The sequence below is a fragment of the Triticum urartu genome, chromosome 4 (genome assembly GCF_003073215.2).
Source record: "Triticum urartu cultivar G1812 chromosome 4, Tu2.1, whole genome shotgun sequence".
NCBI lineage: Eukaryota > Viridiplantae > Streptophyta > Magnoliopsida > Poales > Poaceae > Triticum > Triticum urartu.
Genome location: NC_053025.1, coordinates 139,460,361 through 139,482,693, shown reverse-complemented (window position 1 = coordinate 139,482,693; position 22,333 = coordinate 139,460,361). Strand labels below are relative to the sequence as shown.

General features: G+C 47.4%; 1 protein-coding gene across 2 annotated transcripts; it reads right to left on the bottom strand.

The window, feature by feature from the left end:
- Positions 1-1,519: 1,519 nt before the first annotated feature.
- LOC125551122 (ethanolamine-phosphate cytidylyltransferase-like) lies at positions 1,520-18,101 on the bottom strand. Of its 2 annotated transcripts, XR_007302202.1 has the most exons (10): positions 17,545-18,101; positions 16,085-16,320; positions 15,554-15,735; positions 14,525-14,596; positions 14,190-14,257; positions 13,892-14,012; positions 9,742-9,807; positions 9,540-9,662; positions 1,824-1,954; positions 1,520-1,723 (listed from the first exon to the last, which is right to left on the bottom strand). XR_007302202.1 is itself a non-coding variant. In XM_048714278.1 (9 exons), exons 1-9 carry the CDS (start codon positions 17,868-17,870, stop codon positions 1,883-1,885), a joined length of 1,266 nt encoding a protein of 421 aa, XP_048570235.1. In that variant the 5' UTR covers positions 17,871-18,100; the 3' UTR covers positions 1,520-1,882. The 2 variants fall into 2 exon arrangements, 1 of the variants encoding a protein (XP_048570235.1); XM_048714278.1 differs by having other exon boundaries at positions 1,520-1,954; positions 17,545-18,100.
- Positions 18,102-22,333: the final 4,232 nt, after the last annotated feature.

Genomic DNA, 22,333 nt, shown 5'->3' with positions numbered 1-22,333 from the left:
ACTTGGCGCGCGAAACGGATTCATCCAACGCACCAACGCATGCAGCACGAGTGCACTATGATGGTGCCAGTGGTAGTTAATTAAAGGCGCCCTAATGAATCTAGCATGCACAACATGCACAGTGACTCCTTATCTGCAAGCATGCCCAGCCAGAAAATGTACAGGTCGGATTGCCTGGCTAGCTGGCTACGTGGTTCAAAGTTCAAACACAGAGATTAGATTAGGATGGAAAAAAAATTGATGATTCCATGGTTCATCACTGGGGGCGTGCAACGCGATATGAATGAGCTGACATGCATGGGTAGTAATAACAAGTGGGCGTCTGACAAGGAGGGGCGTGTGTCGGAGGGGCGTCGCTGGGATCTCCAGCAGGTGGATCTTCAGCTTGCCCCACACCATCCATGCTGAGAGCGACTCTCTCTTTTCCACTGCCCTTTTAGATGCTGCTGGTTTCTCTTCTTTACGCAGCCCCCACTCCATTATTCACAAACCATGTGTCCCAAACCATTAATTCTTTTGCTTGGCCGCAGAGAAAAGGCGCCGAAAGGCAAAATCCTGTGGAGAAATCGTTGTTGCATCGTTCTATCAGTTGCGATCAGCCTCTCTCTTTTATTAAACTTTATATTTTCAACAGAACGACATGCATTTTTCATCACGATAAATTTCTATTTGAGTTCTGTGAAATCAAAGAGTCTAATGCAGACTTTCTCACCCTTTTCAGGAATTTCCCGTCATGAAATCTACTCCCTCGGATCCAAATTAATTGTCGCAGCTCTAGTACTAGAGCTGCGAACAATTAATTTGGATCGGAGGGAGTACTGTGTTTCCAAGCACCAAGGCACGGTTCAGTGTAACCTCTCCTTTTAACCATGAAGGATCAATGCAGACCACATCTGAGGTCGTCGATCAATTCAGGGGCCCTCCTATCCTATCTCCGCCAGAAAGAAGCAAGATGATTTCCCAAACACAGCAACACTCAACTCCATGAGTCAATCACGCGTGTCTGATACGAAAGCTGTTTTACCACATCTGCAGGCCCCCCCTATCATGACAGATAAACCACCCAAAAATTAGGAGTCCAAATCAAGGCCAAGCCAGTGCTAGCAAGTAGCAAGGCGCAAACGATGGACAGCAAACAGTGGGAAGTTGCTCACAAGAGAGCAAACACAGGCAGCCCCAGCTGCTGCTAAAAATGCACCATCTGGAAATCTCACAGGTACCACATCCTTTTCCATGCTTAACAGCATACCGGACCCGCGGACAGAACCAGCAGGGTGCAGCCATCTGGCACCTTTCTAGTGTTATGTTATTGCCTAGCAAGCGTTTTGCCAAGATTACAATAGATTTCGACGCGTCGGCAGATCCCGACGAAACCAACTTCCAGGTGTACCATCAGACCCAGCTGCTTTCACCGACCAGCGACTGGCATACCATATCAGTTAGTCCATGTTCGGTATAAGATCAGGATTCAGCTCCACCAAATATATGAGAAAACGACTGGCATTGGATGCCCACCACATAAGAACAACAGGGAAACAAACAATTAATTGGCCTAGCATTCATCTTGTACCACAATTCTCAGAGATCTATAGATCTCAAAAAGAACTCGGCCGGTAACAGCAGCTCTGGAAGCCGGTATACAGGAGAGGATAGGGTAGGTCGTGGCACTGAAAGTGGCCACTGGAAATTCATCCAGGTTCCGCACCCAATTCAGCACCACTGCCTGTCATGCATCAAGACTGCATCTGAAGCTACTAAGCTATATAGCAAAAATGACAATGGAGCGGTAAAATTGTAGATCACTTGATGGTTTCATTTGTGACCTGTGTTAGAGCCTCAAAGATCCAGGAACAGTCTTCTGAGAAGATCTATTCAGAAGCCACTACTCTCCATTGACAAAGCTTTTACTGTCATAGTACTTCTTCTCGCTGGCTTCCTTCTTCTCATTCCGTTTCTGCACAAAGCAACACCATAGACCAAGCATGAGTAAAAACACACCAAAGCAGTGGACCAGAATAAATGCAAACCATATCAGCCTCTACACCAAAGAACATGTTGTTGAGCATAGTTATAGCAGGAAATATTGGTCCCAGGGAGACAGACAAATATTCAATGCTGCATATCCAAAGCCAAAGGGATTTACTCAGACACTAATGCACTACCATAAACATCAGTACAAAATAACTCCTGCATGCAGGCCCCAGCAACAACGGCCAGAGGAGGTTGGAACGCCTCTCGCTCATGAGCACAGCTCTCGCGAAACCACGCCTCTCGCTCGCCATTCCCAACACCGCAGATCTCGCCGCCCCAACCTCGCGGCATGCCTCCTCGCCGGCGAGGTCCGCGGGCGTCGACCGCGGCCGCACCTCCTACCCCCCCTCGGTTGCCCCTCCACGTCTACGAAACCTTCCCGGAGATGGTGAGACTGATCTCACAAGTTCCACAAGGGGTGCTCATGGCGACCGGGGCTCGGAGTTGGGTGGAGCGGGCGACCAGGATCCACGACGCCACAGCAGCGTGGATCCGACGCGTGCGGGAGTGGAAGGCGGCAGATCAGGTGGTGGCGGCGGCGACAGACCAGATCACGAGATCCGCGGCGGTGAAATATGCAGAGACCTGTCAGAGGAGGGCGGATTTGGAGCAGAGGATTCTGGCAAGGAAGATCTACGACGAGGCCACGGAGGAGGAAAGGGCAAGGATGCCCGCCTTCCCCCACTCCCCGCCGGCCGCGTTCGTGCTGTGGGCGAGGGCGGAGGCGAAATCAGAGGATCCCCGGAGGGCGCTGCGGTGGGAGTGCATACTGGGGGTGATGCCGTCGGGTGCACCACTGCAGCTCTCGTCCTCGCCGCCGGCGACCAACTCCAGTCGAGATTGAGCACGTCTCCCGAAGTGGAGACGAGGACTCGGGAGGAGGAGGTGCGGATTCCTGCTGCTGATGCTATCCACAGTCCCATTTCCGTTCTAAGAGGTGGCGGAGATCAGAGATGGAGGAGATCGGCCTCGCCGCCACCGATGCCTTCCGGTTCTCCGGCGAGAATAGTTGTGGGTTGCAGAAGTGGGACTGCCAGGAGGGCCCTACTGGTCAGCGACTCCCCTATGCGTGCGAGGCTGACAGCAGGTCCCGCTTGCCCCGCCATCGGGCCACCCATGGGGAAAGTGGTTGCGCCTCTACAAAAGGCGCCTCCTGTTCGCGATCTGGATCCACAGCTTGGGGGGACTGACCGTGGCGAACCTAGGGTTCATCCCAACCCTATCAATTTCAATAGATCCAATTTGGTGTGGATAAGGAAAGACAGATTTGCCTCCAGAGACTTCGCTGAAGCTGATTGCTACCCAGTTGGAAAATCTGATCGTCTGACTACCCCAAAATTATTCAGCTTCTCCCGCGACTGCTGTGCAAGGAAATCGGGTAAGATCCCCTTTGTTTCCATCGTCAAAATGGCTGGTGGAGGGAGAGATGCTAGCAGCCATGGGGGAGGTATGGCTCTGGAAGGGGACGCAATGGCCGTCCTCCTGCTCCCACTCCGACGTGGCAGGAGGCACCTGTGCCACCGCCACTGGTTCCACAGCCTGCTCAAGCCCCTCACCCACACATGTCGATTTTTGACAAGACGCCGTTGTTCCCTCTTGGTGCTGCCCCAGCTATGTTGCAGACTGGTGGACAGATGTATGCTGGCTGTCCAGGGGGGTTGAATCCGCAGATGCAGCAATGGCCGAACCAGACCCAATTCCCTTTCCAGTATTTGCCTCCTGCTCAAGTTTTCCCTCGGTCTTTTAATCCTCAGATGCAACAAGCACAATATGGAGGGAGTGGATCATCTACTGGAGGGAGTGTCCAGAGCAGTCAGCCAGACTTCAGCAAGAACAAGAAAAAAAGAAATCAAAGAAACAAACATGCTGCGGCCCAGACTACTTCTCCAAGTGATGACTCCTCCTTCAATGTTGATCCCAAGTTCATTGCTGCAATTTGCTATAACTGTGGGCTACCTGGACATTTTGTGGGTATGTGCCCCACACCAAAAGTTTGTTTCATCTGCAAGACTCCTGGTCACCACATGGATACTTGGCCTACCTGGTACAAGCCCTATCCTGCTGCCATGTATTGGGGAAGTGCCAGTAATGGCCTTGGATTTTTCCACATTGAAACTGGTGGCAAGGAAGACTGTGAATGGCTGAACTTTGGGAATGTTGGTTTAGTTTTAGTTGAAAAGGGAGAGATCTCTGAGAAAGAGCTGGGGCAATAATTCTCTAATATGTGGAAAACCAATTGGCCCTGGCAGATCAGGAGATATGATGAGAAGAAATTCATTGCCAGGTTCCCCCCAAACAAGAAGATCAAGGATTTGGTAGAGTACCCTTCCATCAATCTGAAAAAAGAAGGGGTGACTATCTCATTTAGTGATTGGAATGGAGAAATGCCAGCCTATGACTCCCTAGAAGAAACCTGGATTGTGATTGAAGGGCTGCCTCCCAAGTGGATATCTTGGTACATTATCACACAAGTGGCAACTATGCTTGGTGTCCTGGTTAATGTTGACTGGCACACCATCTTCAGAAGCTTCTATGAGAAGGTGAGGATCCAAGTGGCTGTGAGAGACTCAACTAAAATCCCCAGAGACAGGGTGGTGGAGATCCACCATGAACTTTATTTGCTAAAGTTTTCTGTGGAGACTGAGTTAGCAAGTGAACATGATTCTGATATTCCTCCAGGCCCTGATGACAACAACCCCTCTCAGAAAAAGCATACCGAAGATGAGTTTGATACAAGTGAAGATGATGTGCTGGGAGAGGATATGGACACTGGAAATAGTAACACCAACATCAAGGACAAGCCTCCAGCTGCTGGTTCAACTGGTGCCAAGTCTATCCAGAAGTGCTCCACTCCTGCTCCTAGATCCAATATGGAAAATTCTGTTTTCTCCAAGATTCTGGGTGCCCCTATGACCAAAAGCTTTCTTGAGATAGTGAAGAAGCCCAATGAAAACATAGGTGGCCCTCTCCTGGAACTATTTGATGCTGCTGCTGATTTGAGCAAACCTATTTCTCAGAAGAGCCTTGGCACTAAACAGAAATGGGGGCCTCTGGTGGCCTCCAGAGTTAACACCAAGAACAAGAGAGATGGAAAACCTGCTCTTCAAAAAGCTCAGGAACTGAAACAGATTAAAAATCTGGAAGTGCCTATTGTAAGAAAAGGTACTCCAAACTCTTTTGCTTGCCTGGATGATTCTCTCCTTATTAAAACTGCAGATTGCTCAGGTATTAACCTGGGGCCTAGTAGTTATAGTATCAGAGATAATATATCCATTATCAAGCAAGTTGTGCTAGATAGACTTGATAAATTTAATTCTGAAAATCCTGTGGTCTTTTTGCCTCCTAGTATAGATATTACTGGTGAGGAATTTAATAATTCGGGTCCCAATCCTAGGGCTAATACAGAGTCTGGAGAGGTGACACATATGAATGTGGATCCTGATCCAGACTCACCATGGATTGAGGTTAGAAATTCTAAATCCTGTAGAAGTAGAAGGAAAATTGATTTTGCTATTAAATGATAGGCATTTTTTGGAATATTAGGGGTCTGAATGGCCCTATTAAAAATGGCAAATTGAAAGAGCTCATTAGAGCCAATGGTCCTGATTTTATTTGTATTTCTGAGACCAAGAAAGAAGACTTTTTTGCAACTTGAAGTCTTTAATCCCAGCTCTCATTTCCATTGGAAATGGCTCCCTGCAAATAACACTGCGGGAGGGATCTTGGTTGGGGTTAATGCAAATAACACTTATAGTATTTCTTGCTTGCTCAAGAATAAACAAGACCACTCCATATGGAGATTAGTTTCTGTTTACGGCTCTGCCTACGATCAATTTAAATTGGATTTCATTAATGAACTTCACAACCTGCTGACAGTTGGACTGGCCCCACCTTAGTTGGTGGTAATTTCAATCTTATTAGAGAGGCTAGTGATAAGAGCACTGGTGCTATTAATCAACACTCGGATGATCTCTTTAATGATTGGATTAATAAATTTGGCTTGTTAGAGCTTAAAATTAATGGGAGGAAGTACACTTGGGGCAACAATCAGAACAACTTAGTGATGGCTACTATAGATAGAGTCTTCATGTCCACTGATTGGGCCTCTCTTTTCCCAGGTGTCCACCTTAAAGCTCTCCCTAGGCTAGGGAGTGATCACACTCCTTTGGTGGTTAATACCTGTGCTTTTTCCATCCCCAAGGAAAAAAAATCAAATTTGAAAAACAGTGCCTTGAGGTTGAAGGGTTTAGAGAGGTTGTTCATAAAGCTTGGACTGCCAAATGCCTTTCAAAAAGGCTATAGACATTTGGCAGTTTAAGATTAGGAATTCCAGAAAAGCCATCAAAGGGTGGATGGCCAACTATGAGGCAGAGCAAGACAGACATAAGCAAGCTCTGGTGACTGAGTATAACTGCCTGGATATTATTTCTGAATCTAACCCTCCATCTCCTAACACTAACAGAAGAATCAAAAAAATTGCAGGTGACCTGGAGGATATATGGAAAAAGGAAGAAATCAAGGCCAGGCAGAGATCCAGAGAGAGACATATTGGAAGGAGACCTGAATGCTGGCTACTTCAAAGCTATAGCTAACCAGAAGAGGAGGAAAAAACAGATCATGGTGCTGAAAGGAGATGAAGGTACTGTCTCTGATCCTGAAGGTATTATTAGGAGATGAAGGTGCTATTACAAAAATCTCTTTGGCTTCCAAGATAAAATAAATATCAACCTGAAAGATGACTTTTGGGAAGATGGTGATAGGGTCACTGATGCTCATAATAGTATCTTAGATGCCCCCTTCACTGAGCAGGAAATCAAGGAGGCTGTCTTTGGCTCTTATGCTGAAGGAGCTCCTGGGCCAGATGGCTTTCCTTTTTTATTCTACCAGCAATTTTGGGACCTTATTAAAGGTGACCTGTTTGCTTTATTTGATGATTGGGAGAAGGGTGATCTGGATTTATTTAGATTGAACTTCTCCTTATTAACTTTAGTCCCTAAAGAGGCTGATGCCATTAGAATGGAGAAATTTAGACCTCTTGCAATGATCAATTGCAGTTTTAAAATTTTTGCTAAATGTGCCACTAATAAGTTTGACCCCATCTGCAATGATTTAATTTCCTTAACCAGACAGCCTTCATAAAAGGCAGATATATTGCTGAGAGTATAATCACTGCCCATGAGGTTATACACTCTGAGCACTTCAGCAAACAGTCTGGTTTTGTGTTTAAATTGGACTATGAGAAAGCTAATTTCTGTTGGACATGATGCATAAGAGGGGTTTCAGTAGTAAATGGATGAAGAAAGTAGAATCTCTATTACTTAAAGGGTTTGTTGGAGTTAGAATAAACAACAACAACAACAGTGATTTCTTTATTGCTGGTAAAGGGGTCAGACAAGGGGACCCATATTCCCCTTTGCTCTTCAACCTAGTAGCAGATGTCTTTACTAGAATTCTTGTTAAAGCCTCCAGAAATAATATACTGGAAGGTCTGTTTCCTAGTGCTAATCCAGCTGGCATCATTAGTATGCAGTATGCTGATCATGCTAGAAATCTCAAATGGCTACTCTCCTGTTTTGAGCAGTTATCTGGGATGAGGATTAATTTTCACAAGTGTGACCTGGTTCCCATTAATATTAATGGTGATGATGCTAATATTTTTGCTCAAATTCTTGGTTGCAAATTAGGGGAGTTCCCCATTAAATACTTAGGAGCTCCTCTCCATCATAGAAAACTCAAGAAGAGTGAGTTGCAGCCTACTGTCGATAAAATCATCAAAAAGGGGGCTGGATGGAGAGGTAGATTGCTCTCTTCTGGCAAGAGGCTCACTCTTGTTAAATCTTGTTTAGCTAGTATTCCTGGTTACCTTATGGGGATTATTAAATTCCTCAAATGGGCTATAAAGTTGATTAATTCTTAACTAGCCCATTGTTTCTGGGATGACTATGAAGGGCATTATAAATATCACCTTGCTGCTTGGGGGAGTGTGACCCTCAAAAAATAGCATGGTGGTCTTGGCATACCTAATATAGCTGACATGAATCTTTGCCTGTTAGCTTCCTGGATCAAGAGATATTTCCTGGATGAGGGTAAGATTTGGAAGCAAATTATTGATGCCAAATATAGAACTCATAGTCCCAATATTTTTGCATGCCCTGATAATGGTGCTTCCCCTTTTTGGAAGGGGATACTATGGGCTGCTAAAGCTGCCAAGATTGGATATTCCTAGAACATTGGTAATGGTAAAAGTGCCAGGTTCTGGGAAGACCGGTGGATTGGTTCTTCCACTCTTGCTACCCAGTATTGGGGCTTATATACTATTGCCAATGACCATAACATTTCCATTAGTGAAGTGTGGGATAGTACTAATCTCAAAATTACCTTTAGGAGATGCTTTTACTCAAGATATGCTGGCTGATTGGGATGAACTTTTTAGTATGATTAAAAATACGGTGTTGGATGACAGGGAGGATACTATTTGCTGGAATTATGATCCCAAGGGCATCTACACTGTGAAATCCTTCTATAATTTCATCAATTTCAGGGGTGTGCAGCCGGGCAACCTTCCCGTTGTCTGGAATTTTAATGTCCCCCTGAGGATTCAGATTTTTCTCTGGCTTTTGGTTGAAAACAAATTATTGACTAGACATAACCTACAGAAAAAACAGCATGTAGATGATCCCACCTGTCTTTTCTGTGGTGAATCTGAATCTGTAGATCATTTATTTTTTGGTTGTGTCGTTTCGATAGAGCTCTGGAGAGTGGTCTTTGACATATCCAATAAGCATGCTGGGCTTTCCCTGGATGACATGCTAGATTGGTGGTTCAAAAACAATAACAACCCAGCAGATTGTATACTACATTCTGCTGTTTTATGGACTCTGTGGAGATATCGTAACGACACTTGTTTCAATCATGTTCCCTGGCTCGGTATGCAGGTTCTGTGGAGAAAGACTGCTACCATGCTGGCCAGCAGGGTGGTGCGATGCTCTGGCCCTGTCAAAGAAAGAATACTGCAACTGGTGATGAAGCTGGAGCAGGTAGCGCCCCCCCCCCCCCCCCCCCCCCCCCCCCCCCCCCCATTGCTCTGGCCGGACCCTGGCTAGGACTCCTAAAGCGCTCTGAGGTGCTGAACAAACGTGCTACGGAGCGAGATCAGTTGATTTGTTGAGTCTTCGGGCTCTGTTTTCGGGCTTAGTCTGTTCCTGGTAGTTGCTGTAGTTGCGTGTGTTGGCCTAGTTTTTTACTTTTTGCTGGGGCAGCGTGTTGGCGATTTATCCCCCCGCGTGCTTGTAACAGGATTGATACTATGTATGCTGGTTTCGTTTGATCAATGCAAATGGAGCCAGGGCTCTGAGCCCTTTTCCTCTAAAAAAACTCCTGCATGCACAACACTGATATGACGGCGACAAAAGGCAAATCACATTTGCACAGAATATAGTGTAGTGCTGCATACAGCACAGAAGGACAAGGCTCCACCCAACAATCTAACCCAGTTTCAGGGTAGTTACCTGGTAGGCTTCATGGTTAGAAACTATTCTCCTTATAATAGTACTAGTGGTGATGTCCAAAGGGCTATCCAGCTTATGATAAATGCCCATAGCAATTGGAGCAGCATATGGATTTGAATCGTCCTGAGAAGTGCACAAATGACAATGATCAATTATCAAGGTTCAACATTTGCATATTCCAAGAAAAAGACAGCTTAATTACCTCTGTATAGTCCATGTTCTCAGCTATAGTTCCATGAACAACCAATGAAATATTAAAAGTGGTAATCTGTACAAAAAGGAAAGTCAGAGAGCTCTTGGCACATACCACACACACATAACCTGGTTGACAACTAAAATTGCAGCAGGTGATTACTAAACGATCCTGGATAATACACAAGGTTAGACAGTAAATTATAGTTTTCTCGAAAAAGACAGTAAATTATACAGATGAAAAATATATAGATTTTATTTGATGGAAGTCTGATTGTTTTGTGTTCAAAATTACAGGTTAGGTACCTGCATGTTCTGCTTCAATGCAACCAGTCAGGATAACTTGAGGACACTGATCACATCATTTCTGAGCAGTGAGCAGAATGACCAAATTTCTCAGTGTACTACTGTTCTAAGACTACAAGGAATGCCTTAGGTTGAGACAGGATTCCGGAGTCAACGGCTTCACAGAACCTAGCAGCTAACCATGGTTGGCATTTGCAGCTTAGCATGGACAATACGACCAATTAGACAACACAATTTCCTCGGAAAGCAACGCAATAGCTCAGCATTGCTTAATGAAGATCAAGCTGGAGATGAGACAAAGGATATACTGGAAAAGCTAGAAGTTATGAAAGGCCATCGATCTGTCCAAATAAAATTGGTGGCCTATTGGAAATTGGGAATCTTTGTGTCCATTTCATTGTTACCTTTATTTTGTAGTGAACTAATTCTCATACTTGGCATAATTACATTTTGTAATATGTAGAGGTACTAATGGTTTGTGCATATATGTTTTCTGGTTCGTCATTTTCACGCCCTCCAAATGTTTGGACAGAGAGGAAAAAAGGAACCCCCACCCCGTGTCGCTCCTCCTGGGGGCGACTATGGGAAACCTAGTCCGCCGCCGCCAGGCTCCGCCCTCTCGGCGCCCTCCTCCCGCCACTACCGCTGGCTTCGCCGCGGTGGCGCGGGGAGACCAGTGGTGGACGTAGTGGCGAGCTCCGTTGGCGCGTGGTGGCGTCATCGTTGGGGCGCGCAGTCCGTGGCGGCGCCGGAGCTGGTGGTGGGTGCTCCAGGCGGAGTGCGCGGTGCCGTGGGCTCTCTCCCGCTGCTTGGCCTGTAGGGGTCAGATCTGTCCGGATCTGGGCATCTAGCTTCCCTTGAGGCGGCTGCGCCTCGCCGGAGCAAGCAAGCTGAGGCGGCGGCCCCCTGAGCGCCGCGGGTCAAGCTCCCAGATCCGTTGGTGGTGGTACTCGGGTGTGCTCTTGTGGCTGCAGTAGGGCGCCCTCGGGTGTCTAGGGGCTCCTCCCTTGGCTTGTGGAGCTGCGGTGGTGGCAGTGAGCCACAGGTTTGAATGGCGGCGTGGTGGCGCTGCATAGGTGGGTTTGCTCCTTCTTGGAGGCACCGCCTTGGAGTCCTTGGCACTTGTGGGTCGGCGGGGTTCGACAATTGTGCAGGGTTGCCTTGCGGTCTGGGCGATGGATGCCGGACTGCCGGAGTGGCGGTTCCGGACGGTGGATGTACGGCGGCCTCAGAAGGCCATGCAACGGCGGCTCTATGGGGTAGACTCGCGGCTCTGCATGTCATGGGTGATGACCTTGGCAATTCTCTTCTTAATGAAATGCAGCAACCCCCTGCCCCTCTCGAGGTGTTCTCACAAAAAAAAATTGTCACGCCCTCCCCTTCTGCTAGCCCGGGCAATTCAGAAGTGGAGGCAGATAGCGAGGCTGGGGAACGGGCGGACGCAAGGTGTGGAGAAGAAGACGTGCAGGACCCACTATCATGAGGAGACTTAATCGCGCCTATACATGAGTGTATGATAGTGGGACCAATGGCCACTTGCCAGGTTGTTATAAGCTAGTGATGAGCGTTGTGTAAGGCATGTGATTCTTTTTTGAGAAAACACATGAGAGCACGTGTTTCATTTCAGTGAAAAGAGAGAGTTGCAGTTACACTCCTAGGAGGCGGTTACCGTTTTCGAATTAATGGACATCCCATGTTTGGGGGGTGATGGCTCTAAGCCCTAGAGCGCCCACGCTTGCCCAAAGGGAGGCCTCTTCCTTAATCTTCGTTACAGGGCGTTCACCGATGGGCGTGCTCCATTGAAGACACGGTCGTTGCAGTGCTTCCATATCATCCAGGGAACGAGGGTCATGGTACCCAGGGCCCTTGCGCATGGGCGTTGGGGCGGATTGTCGTGCCGATTGCCACCAGTCCAGTAGTGAGGCTCGTTGTCTGGCGGGGCGCATGGGATCCGTAGCCAGCACAGTGCCTCATGCCAGGTCTGCCGAGCGAAGGGGCATGCGAGGATGAGGTGGTGCATGGTCTCAGGTGCCTGGTCGCAGAGGGGGCGTCTCGCGGGGTGTTGCAGGCCGCGGCGAGCAAGGCGTCTGCAGTCCAGCATCTGTCGAGGTGGGCAAGCCAGTGGAAGAAGCGGGCGCGTAGTGGAGCCCAGTTTCTCCAAGTGAGCTTACCGGCGGCGCAAGCTGTGGACCCGACAAAGGTGGCGGTGTAGGCTGACTTGGCGGAGTAGATGCTATTTGCAGCCCATCTCCAGATGAGGCGATCTGGCTCTGCAGATAGGCTCGTGCCATTGATCATGTGCCAAAGTTGGAGGTATTGCCCGATCTGGTGGATGTCGACCGTGCCTTGGATGTCCCGCGCCCATCGGTTGGCCTCCAACCCTTCCGCAACTGTCCTGATCTTGCGACGGCATTTGGGGATGCATGCGTATAAAGCGAAGCGATCTCACGGATGTACTGTACGGCAATCCAACGGTCCTCCCAGAAGAGGGCCTCCGTGCCATCCCAAGCTGCATGGTGGTGGAGGCGAAGAAGAATGTGTGCTCCTCAGCGGGAATTGTAGGTCGACGCCCGCCCAAGCTTTGGTGGTGTTCGTGTGGCTGAACCAAAGCCATCGTGTGTGCAGCGCGAGGTCGCGAACGCCAAGGCCACCCAGGGAGATCGGGTGGGCAACCCGTTGCCGGTTGACATGATAGTGCCCGTCGTTTGCCTCCGCGCGCCCGGCCCAGAGAAAGCCTAGCTGGATCTTCTCGAGCGCCTTTATGGTCTTCTTGGGGGGCGCCAATGCTAGCAGCTGGTGGATCGGGATCACACTGAGGACGGCCTTCATGAATGCGAGGCGGCCAGCCTTGTTCATGAGGTGTGCCTTCCAACAGGGGAGCATGCGGGCGGCTTTGTCTACGACGGGCTGGAGTGGGCCATGGAAGGTCGATGCAGCGCCAGAGGGATGCCCAGGTAGGTAATAGGCAGCTCGACAATGGGGTAGCCTAGCAAGTCGACAGCAGGCGCAGCCTCGTCCGCGCAGCTGCGAATCAAGGTGGTCGTGCTCTTCATGAAGTTAACCTAGAGCCCGAGGGCGCGCCCAAATAGCTGCAAGATGCTCTTGACGGCGGTGACATCGCTCAAGGTGGGGAGACAGAAGAGGATCATGTCGTCCGCGTAGAGGGAGACCGATGGCATCGGACGCCGGGGGTGTAGCCGTTGTATTACACCAAGCTCGGTGGCGTGGTGGAGCAGACGGCCTAGCATATCAGACAGCGAGCACGAAAAGCTGAGGAGATAGCGGATCGCCCTGGCGAAACCCACATCTGTGCCAAATTGTTGGGCCTGGTTTTCGTTAACAAGCACCCTAGTGCTTGCCAAGGAGAATAAGATGGCCAGCCAATCTAGGAACCTGGTGCCAAAACCGTATTGGCGAAGGTCGTCGAACAGGAATGGCCACCTGATCGAGTCGAGTCGAAGCGCGTGCCAGGTCCAGCTTCAGGAGCACGCATGGGGCGCCGAGCTGATGTAGCAGGCGGGCAGACTGGCGCACGAGGATGAAATTGCCGTGTAGGTTGCGTCCTAGGATGAAGGCGTTCTCGCTCGTGCTGACGAGGGAGTTGAGTTTGTACGCAAGGCACAGCGACAGAACTTTGGCCAAGATCTTGGCGACCAAGTGGATGAGGCTAATGGGCCTGAAGTCGCCTAGGGCATGGGCGTCCGCGCGCTTGGGGAGCAGGGTGAGTAGCGCCTGGTTAAGGCAGCTGAAGCCACGGCCTGGTTAAGGCTTTTACTTGTACGGCATTAAAGCCATATCATCAAGCATGTTATACTACACTTATATTATGGTTCAGAGTGGAGTAGACAGCTCACCATGTCTTTTGAAATGTGCCACGGAGCACCAATGATTACTTCGTCAACATAACGACAAGCCAAAACACTCAAACTGCGCTCATGGAGATTCATGATTGGGCGATGTGGTCCTCGAGTTGAACTGAGAAATATTAAGCATGAATGTAAAAAAATGTTATATTAAAAAAACTGATTACAGAAGTTATGCTCAACAGTGCACTCCGAGTCTCTGACTATAAACTATGACTGTTGCAAAAGCGAATGAACTGTATAAGCATTGTAATTAGAAGATAAAAGGAGAGGCAACCATTATACTTACCTTATGGTCTGATCTGTGTGAATGCCCACAAGCAAGAAATCTCCAAGCCCTCGAGCAAGTCGCAATATCTACATTGAAGAAACCATAAATACACTGAACTATGAATTGCAATGTTTTGAAGACTTTAGTCCAGTATTCTCCCCGCAGAAAGAACTGGAAAAAATATACGACCAAGACAAGCATATGACATAGAAGTGGAAAAAATATACGACCCAGACAAGCATATGACATAGAAGTGGAAAAAATATACGACCAAGACAAGCATATGACATAGCATCCCAATGCTGACAAAGATGTCATGGTTTTTCTCTGTTTCTCTTGTGGGAGGCATTTACCTCGACATGTCCAGCATGGAACAGATCAAATGCACCATCAATGTAAACTACCCGGGAATCTGGTCCTGGCCCCTGCATTGGTAAAGCTTAGTCAACATAAAAGGAAATAAATTGAGAAAAGAAGGGCCTATTTTATTTAGTTGAATTACACGAACTATCACCAGTTTGCAAGAAGTAGAGATATCAAATTAAATTCTATGTTTACAAAGTGAATAGTTCGATCTTACAAGCATATGCATCTGCTTGTTGTAGACAGACATTAGGTGTATCCCACCATGCTACAGTATGTGTCCAATTACGGGTCTTGTCTTGGGGGTCAAGTTATGCGGAGTTTGTATGTTAGGAATATGGGCCCAGCTAGCACACGCTGGAATTACTCTTAAGCAAACAGTAACCAACCTAGAAGATCTATATAAGGATGTATCCCTACTGTAAGAGGGCAAGCAAGAAATTAACTCTTTCCCTTCTAGTTGCTATCCCACTACCTTTTTCCCAGCCAATCTTCACTTAACCTTAAAAGAAGTTGAGCTGTGAGCACATCAATGCCTGCTTACGCTAATTCAAGGATACTGAACTTTTATTATTTTTTACTATCAACTCAGAACCACTCAAACCGTCAACCAGTAATCATGTGGGCATTTGTAATTGATGAAGCACACTGCACGAATAATACTCTCTCTCTCTCAAGTCCTCATTCATGCCTAGTAAGTGCATCAACACTAAAAGCTTAATATTTAAGAAAAAGGAAACATTTTTCAGTGGAAGTTTTCATCTATGATGCACAGACAAATCTCTACCTGGGCAAAACCTGTACACTTGTAAGAGGAGTTTCACATATGGAAGTCTCACTCTCAATACAATGTAACTGTTCTTACATACAGAATACCTTAAGTGTAGCCACCTCGAACGAGTGTCTGATCTCAGGACTAGGTGCCAACCACGTTACAGAGGTTCATTGGATATTCATTACCCAGATATAAATGGCATAGTATTTATGCAAGAGAAACTCTGAAACTGTATAAGACATACCCTGCCATTTGAGAACTGAACTATCCGCCGAGATGTGGGAAGAAAATGAGATATTTTTGTTCCATTTCCAAATCCACTATCATCAATATTCTGACCATGCCCATGACTGAACTGTCTTTGTAGTGAAGAGTGGCTCTGATTATCAGAAACTGGTCTCTCTCTAACACAAAGAAGCATTCTTCCTGCAATGAAGAGAGACAAGCTCAAGATGGCAGTAAAATGTTTTCATCACCATAGGCAATAGAAATGAGTCCATGACCAACTCATTGGTTCCCAATGTAAATTGTACTCCATACCATCCTGGCTCATAAATGGATACAACAGAAATGTCAGAATGCATGTGATGGTGGGAACAAGAAAATAGTCTGGTGAACAGTGAGGTTGACAGCTCAGAGACGACCTGCAGCTAAAAAGACTGTAGCCAAAAGATATTCCAATGCGGTAGCCATTCAGACTTCAATTTCAGTATGGCAATTAAAACTTTTAGCATTTAACACATACTACAAGCGAAAACTAAAGCAGAATAAGTACCAACAATGTCTGTTGTTGACACTCCTTCGGTTCTTTTAATCTGCTTATATCGGCCAGCCTTTTTGGCAAGGGCATATGCGTCAGTGCCATCTGGTAGCAGGCAAGGATCATCACCATGAATTATGTAATCAATATTGTACTCATTGAATAGCTTGTTCATGAAATCTTCGGTTATGGCATATGGTGCATCTGGAATGACATCGTCAACCCATTTGACAGCACGGACCATTTTCATTCTGTATTACCCAGAAAAATAGAAACATTAGGAAAAAGAATTTATGCTAAATACAATACAAAATTAGGGATTATACCGGTGCATCCAAAGAAGCAAAAGCACGACACAGAAAGAAATGCCTAAAATTCCATACAGCCTTAAGCCTAAACTACATTAGAGGCAAAATCTGGCTGTGACAACACAACAGTAACTACCACCAGAGCACATAAGAAACCGATGAATTACACCTAAATCTACAAATTGCAGAAGCAGAGAAACAGTAAGGCGTGCACTGAGCACAATAACTCCTGCCAGTAAATCTTGCTTAACTCGTCTTTCTTCAAGCAAGCAGAAAAATAATCAGAGATCTGATTAATCATCAAAATTAAATCAGTACCAGGATAAATTTTGCCAGAGCAAGAATTGCATCCATCATAAGCGCAATTGCGAACAGAAAAGCTACTGGCATGACCAATTTTCTAAAATGCATTAATGTCGTTTGAGCAAGGTTGGTTTTGTTACTACCAATCAGCCGAGCAGAGCACACAGCGGACATACCACATAGACCGTATAAAAATGCACAGGCTCACCAAGTGGTTAGTGACTCCAGCATTAGCGAACATTTCCAGAGCTATCTACTGCTTGAGCCAATTAGCCCATCCAGATCCAGCCAAGCTATCTACTGACCAAAAACACACTTTAACTTCAGAACTGTAATACTAATTTCCCAATTTAAATCATTCATGCAACACAACAATACAATTAGTTAACCATAACTTAGAGCCACTTTTTTCAGTGTTAGTAATCAACACACGAAACAATTCTAACATTCGATTGGAGCTACTTCTATGTTTCAAATCCATAGAAGTTTGAGAACGCCGAAAAGTCCATCCTACCCACAAAACATCACCTTAGAACCCAAGCTAAAAAGAAAACTTTGATGCAAGTATGAAACTGGTCCACACAGTAGCACCTCAGCAAACACATTTATTCACAGAATGACACAAGAAGTTGGTCCTGAATCCTGACAATGAGCAACAACCACAAGTGCTCCCCAGCAGTTTGTATTGTAAGAATATAATTAGAGCAGAGTCCCACACTATGACAACAAGCATCAACCTAAGGGGAAAATATTGCCTTGATTATGTTCTCATTGGAACAAAATGTTGGCTGAAGCACAAAACTTAGCGGCGATCTTATACATGGCGCAAGCAAACACTAGAATTACGAGGGGGTGCGGGATGACCTCTCGTGGAGCGGCGTGACGGGTGGTCCCTTGTTGGCGGTGATCTCGTCATCACTGACGACGCCGACGACGAGCTCGTCCCCGAGCGCCCGCGCCTGGCGCAGCGCGTTGCAGTGGCCGTAGTGCATCATGTCGAAGCAGCCGTCCATGTAGACCCGCACGGGGCGGCGGCGGCGGCGGAAGCGCCGCCGGAGGGCCTCGACCGGTGGTAGACTCGGGGCCGCGGGGCCAGCGCCGAGGTGCAGCGCGACCACCGAGGCACCCAGCACGATCCCGCCGATCACGCACGCCGCCACCGTCCGCGCGCTGCTACTAGCCGAATCCATGGGTAAGGCAATAGACTCGCGGACCCAGAGGAGTCAGCGGGGCTGGGGGAGAGTGGTCAGAGGCGTGTGCTTGGTTTTCGCGTGCGCGCAAGGTGCGGTGGGATCTAGCCTAGGGTTAGGGATGCGGGTGTGCGGCTGGAGGGCCCTTCGCCATGGGAGATGGTGGGAGGTCTCGGACACGGACGGAGCTGTGGTGCGGTTCAGGCTACCTAGCTCCGCGTCTGTGGCCGTAGCGGGAGTCCGCTCGCCTGTTTGACTCGATGCCAAATGGGACCAACGCGTCAGTGCAGCCCGGCTCGTGTAGATCCAGTACTGTAAAGTAAAAAACCACATGTGCCACTGATATTTTGTGGACTTTTTTAGTTGATGTTTTTGTGGACTTAGAGCATCTACATCTTCCCGCCTCAAACCGGTCTCAAATGTCCGGCCGGACGGCCCGGTCACTAACCGGTAAAAAACCCGACCCAAACAAGTTCCTCATACCGGCCATAAGTGTCCGGACTGATCGGCGACCTCTCATATCCAGCCCAAATCTAGGACAAGTATGACGAGGCCCGGGCGCGTCCCCCACGACAGACCAGACAGCTGACTCCATTATAAATTGCATCAAATCCACCAAACTCATCGCCCTCCTCCTGTGTCCTAGTCGTCGTCGTTGTCCACCCTTGCTCCCCTCATCCTCTTCGTGAGCCCCAATCCGCCGCTCTAGATGTTGACCAGCCCGTCCCACATGCTGCCACAGAGGCTACTTTGGTGTCTTCCGTGGGCGTCCCGTCCTTGACTCTGGCGTGCAGGCCGGAGAACGCCGCCCGAAGGAATCGGTGACGGAGGCAGCAGGAGAGGGAAGCGCGTCGCAAGGAGCGGATGTGAACCTCGAGGAGCAACGTTCACCCCTGTCGCGCGCGGCCCCCCGAACCTCGTCCATCCAGCCGCCGACAAGGATCGCGTCATCCGACCCGGTCGGGTTAGAGGACGATCCGACAGCCGGTTGGGAGGGCATTCTGAAGTGGGCGATGCAGAGGACTGCGGATAATGTCTTTCACTCACAACAGCTCCAACGGGCGCAGACAAGCACGGACAGCGACGACGCCCAATCTGCACACGTCATGTTCGACGGAATGACATAGCATGACTCGGTACCTTTTTTGCTCAATCCCGAGCTTTGCTTTGCATATATCATTGCAATTAGTTGCGTATACCTTAGCTTATTTCAAATCCTAACAATTTTAGGGGAATATATTGTCGGACATGGCAATGAAATCAAGATCCGATCCAAATGGACTATGAGTTGGTGGATCCAAATTTTCTAACATTCACAACGTTTGAAGTTGGCATAACATCAAAACCCAACCCCAATAAGAAAAGGAAGGCAAAGGTGCCCAAGGCAAGAGGTCTCACATTCACAATTATTGAGGATATTTTATTGGTTAAAACTTGGTTGGCCACAACCTTGAACCCCATATGTGGCATGGAACAAAATGGCAATATGTATTGGGAGAAGATCCACAAGCACTAACATGAACACAAACACTATATGGAGTCGCATACTATCGTGACCACCCGCAATGTGGTCCCTTCGACATCGATGGGGAATCATTCAAAGGGAAGTTAACAAGTACGCCGGCTACTATGCACAAGTGCTTGGTCCCCTCAAAGTGGGATGACAGTAGCACCGCATATAAGTTTTTTGTCATCGTGTCAATTGCTTGTATATTTGTCGTCATTTCAATTGCTTATTTTTGTCGCATTATCTCATTGTTATACATAAATTGTTTGCTAGACGGTGGTGGCGACCATTATGTATCAAGAAACAGAGAAGAAGCCATTTGGTTTTAGCCATTGTTGGGTGCTATTGAATGGAAAACCAAAGTGGACACAACTTGTGGAATATCACAAGGTCGGCAAGGGGAAGACTGATGGGTCAAGCTCCCACTAATCAATTGGGTTGGACGAATGAAGAAGAAGATGATGTAGGGGAGAATGGAAGAGCCAACATGCCAAAGAATAACCGGCGAGTGATGGGAAACAAGTGGGAGAAGGCGAGGGCCTCCCGTGATGTCGCGGCGACAAAAAAATTCCTCCACATGATGATGATGTCCTAGACTACGGGGTGCTAGACATGTCAGCCTGCCGATCATGGGCCGGGTCAAGGGCCCCCAGACAACTGAAGAATGAGCCATATTCACCATGACACCCGGCGTACTCAAGATGAAATCCTCCAAAGACTTGGCACACACTTCAGGACATGTTCAAATCATCGGCACGCTTTATTCCTGGATGTAACCGCCCTACATGTAACCCTAGGTACCCCCTGTACCTATATGAGCTGAAGGGTTTTAGTCTGTAGCCTAAAGTTAAGCTAAGTTAGATTCATTCATACGATCTCGAGGTAGATCATCCTATACTTTGTACTCCATCACGATCAATACAACAGAAGCATGACGTAGGGTTTTACCTCTTCGAGAGGGCCCGAATCTGGTAAACATTGTGTCTTTTGTTCGTCCTGTTGCCATTCGACCGAGATCACCAGCTCGGGACACCCTACCCGAGATCCGCCGGATTTAACCCCCGACATTGGTGGCCCATGCAGATCCCACTATGTGATCAAAACAGTTTAATGGCATCATGCTTGATGATCAGATCTGTTCCAACATAGTTCCTGCACTGGAGCGTTTAAACTTTGGCTCAACCGAATCATGAAAGAAGATTAAAACTCCAAACCCTTGTCAGGACATCGATTTCGACAACCCAAAAACCGCGGACGCTTCCTCTGCCATGACGCTAGATTTGGGCGAAGATCCACAAAAGATCATCACCCAAGCATCGGTTTCGTACCACCTGCAAAGTGAAGATTATGATTCACCAGGCTAGGCTTGGAGCTCGGATAATAGATGGTCAGACACTCCGATCACTTTCGATCGAGAAGACCAACCAATGGGAACTCATGGCCGAGGAGTTTCGGCCCTCGTCCTCGACCCCATTATTGATGGCTATCGGTTGACCAACGTCTTGATGGACGGCGGTAGTAGCCTAAACCTCATCTATGAGGATGCTTTGCAAAAGATACAATTCGACATATCAGGCATCGTACCGAGCCGAACAACCTTTAAAGGAATGGTCCTAGGAAAAGAAGCATGTTGAATCAACAAGGCCACGCTTGACGTGATCTTTGGAATGCCCAACAACTATCAGGTCAAAGATTTAATCTTTGACATTGATTGCTTGTATCTGTGTTGGTATTTCCCCGAAGAGGAAAGGATGATACAGCACAGCAGCGGTAAGTATTTCCTGAAGGAAATATGCCCTAGAGGCAATAATAAAGTTATTATTTTATATTTCCTTATTCATGATAAATTTTTATTGTTCATGCTAAAATTGTATTGACCAGAAACCTTAATACATGTGTGAATACATAGACAAACACTGAGTCCCTAGTGAGCCTCTACATGACTAGCTCGTTGATCAAAGATGGCTAAGGTTTCCTAACCATAGACATTAGTTGTCGTTTGATAACAGGATCACATCATTAGGAGAATAATGTGATGGACATGACCCATCCGTTAGCTTAGCATATTGATCGTTCAGTTTTATTGTTATTGCTTTCTTCATGTCAAATACATATTCCTTCAACTATGAGATTATGCAACTCCCGAATACCGGAGGAATGCCTTGTGTGCTATCAAACGTCACAACATAATCGGGTGATTATAAAGATGCTCTATAGGTATCTCCGAAGGTGTTTGTTGGGTTGGCATAGATCAAGAATAGGATTTGTCACTCCAAGTATCGGAGAGGTATCTCTGGGCCCTCTCGGTAATGCGCATCATAAGAAGCCTTGCAAGCAAAGTGACCAATGAGTTAGTTGCGGGATGATGTATTACAGAACGAGTAAAGAGACTTGCCAGTAACGAGATTGAACTAGGTATGAAGATATCGACGATCGAATCTCGGGCAAGAAAAATACCAATGATAAATGGAATAACGTATGTTGCCATTACGGTTCGACCGATAAAGATCTTTGTAGAACATGTAGGAGCCAATATGAGCATCCAGGTTCCTCTATTGGTTATTGACCGGAGAGGTGTCTCGGTCATGACTACATAGTTCTCGAACCCGTAGGGTCCACATGCTTAACGTTTGATGACGATTTAGTATTATATGAGTTACGTGATTTGGTGATCGAATGTTGTTTGGTGTCCCGGATGAGATCACGGACATGATGAGGAGTCTTGAAATGTTCTAGAGGTAAATATTGATATATAGGATGATAGTATTCGGACACCGAAAGTGTTCCAAATAGTATCAGGTATTTATCGGAGTATCGGGGGGGTTGCCGGACCCCCCCCCCCCGGGGGGGATGATATGGACCATATGGGCAATAAGAGGGGAGCACACCAGCCCACAAGGGGTGGCGCGCCCCCCTTAGGCATGTGGCCGAATTGGAGAAGGAGCAAGGGGGTTCG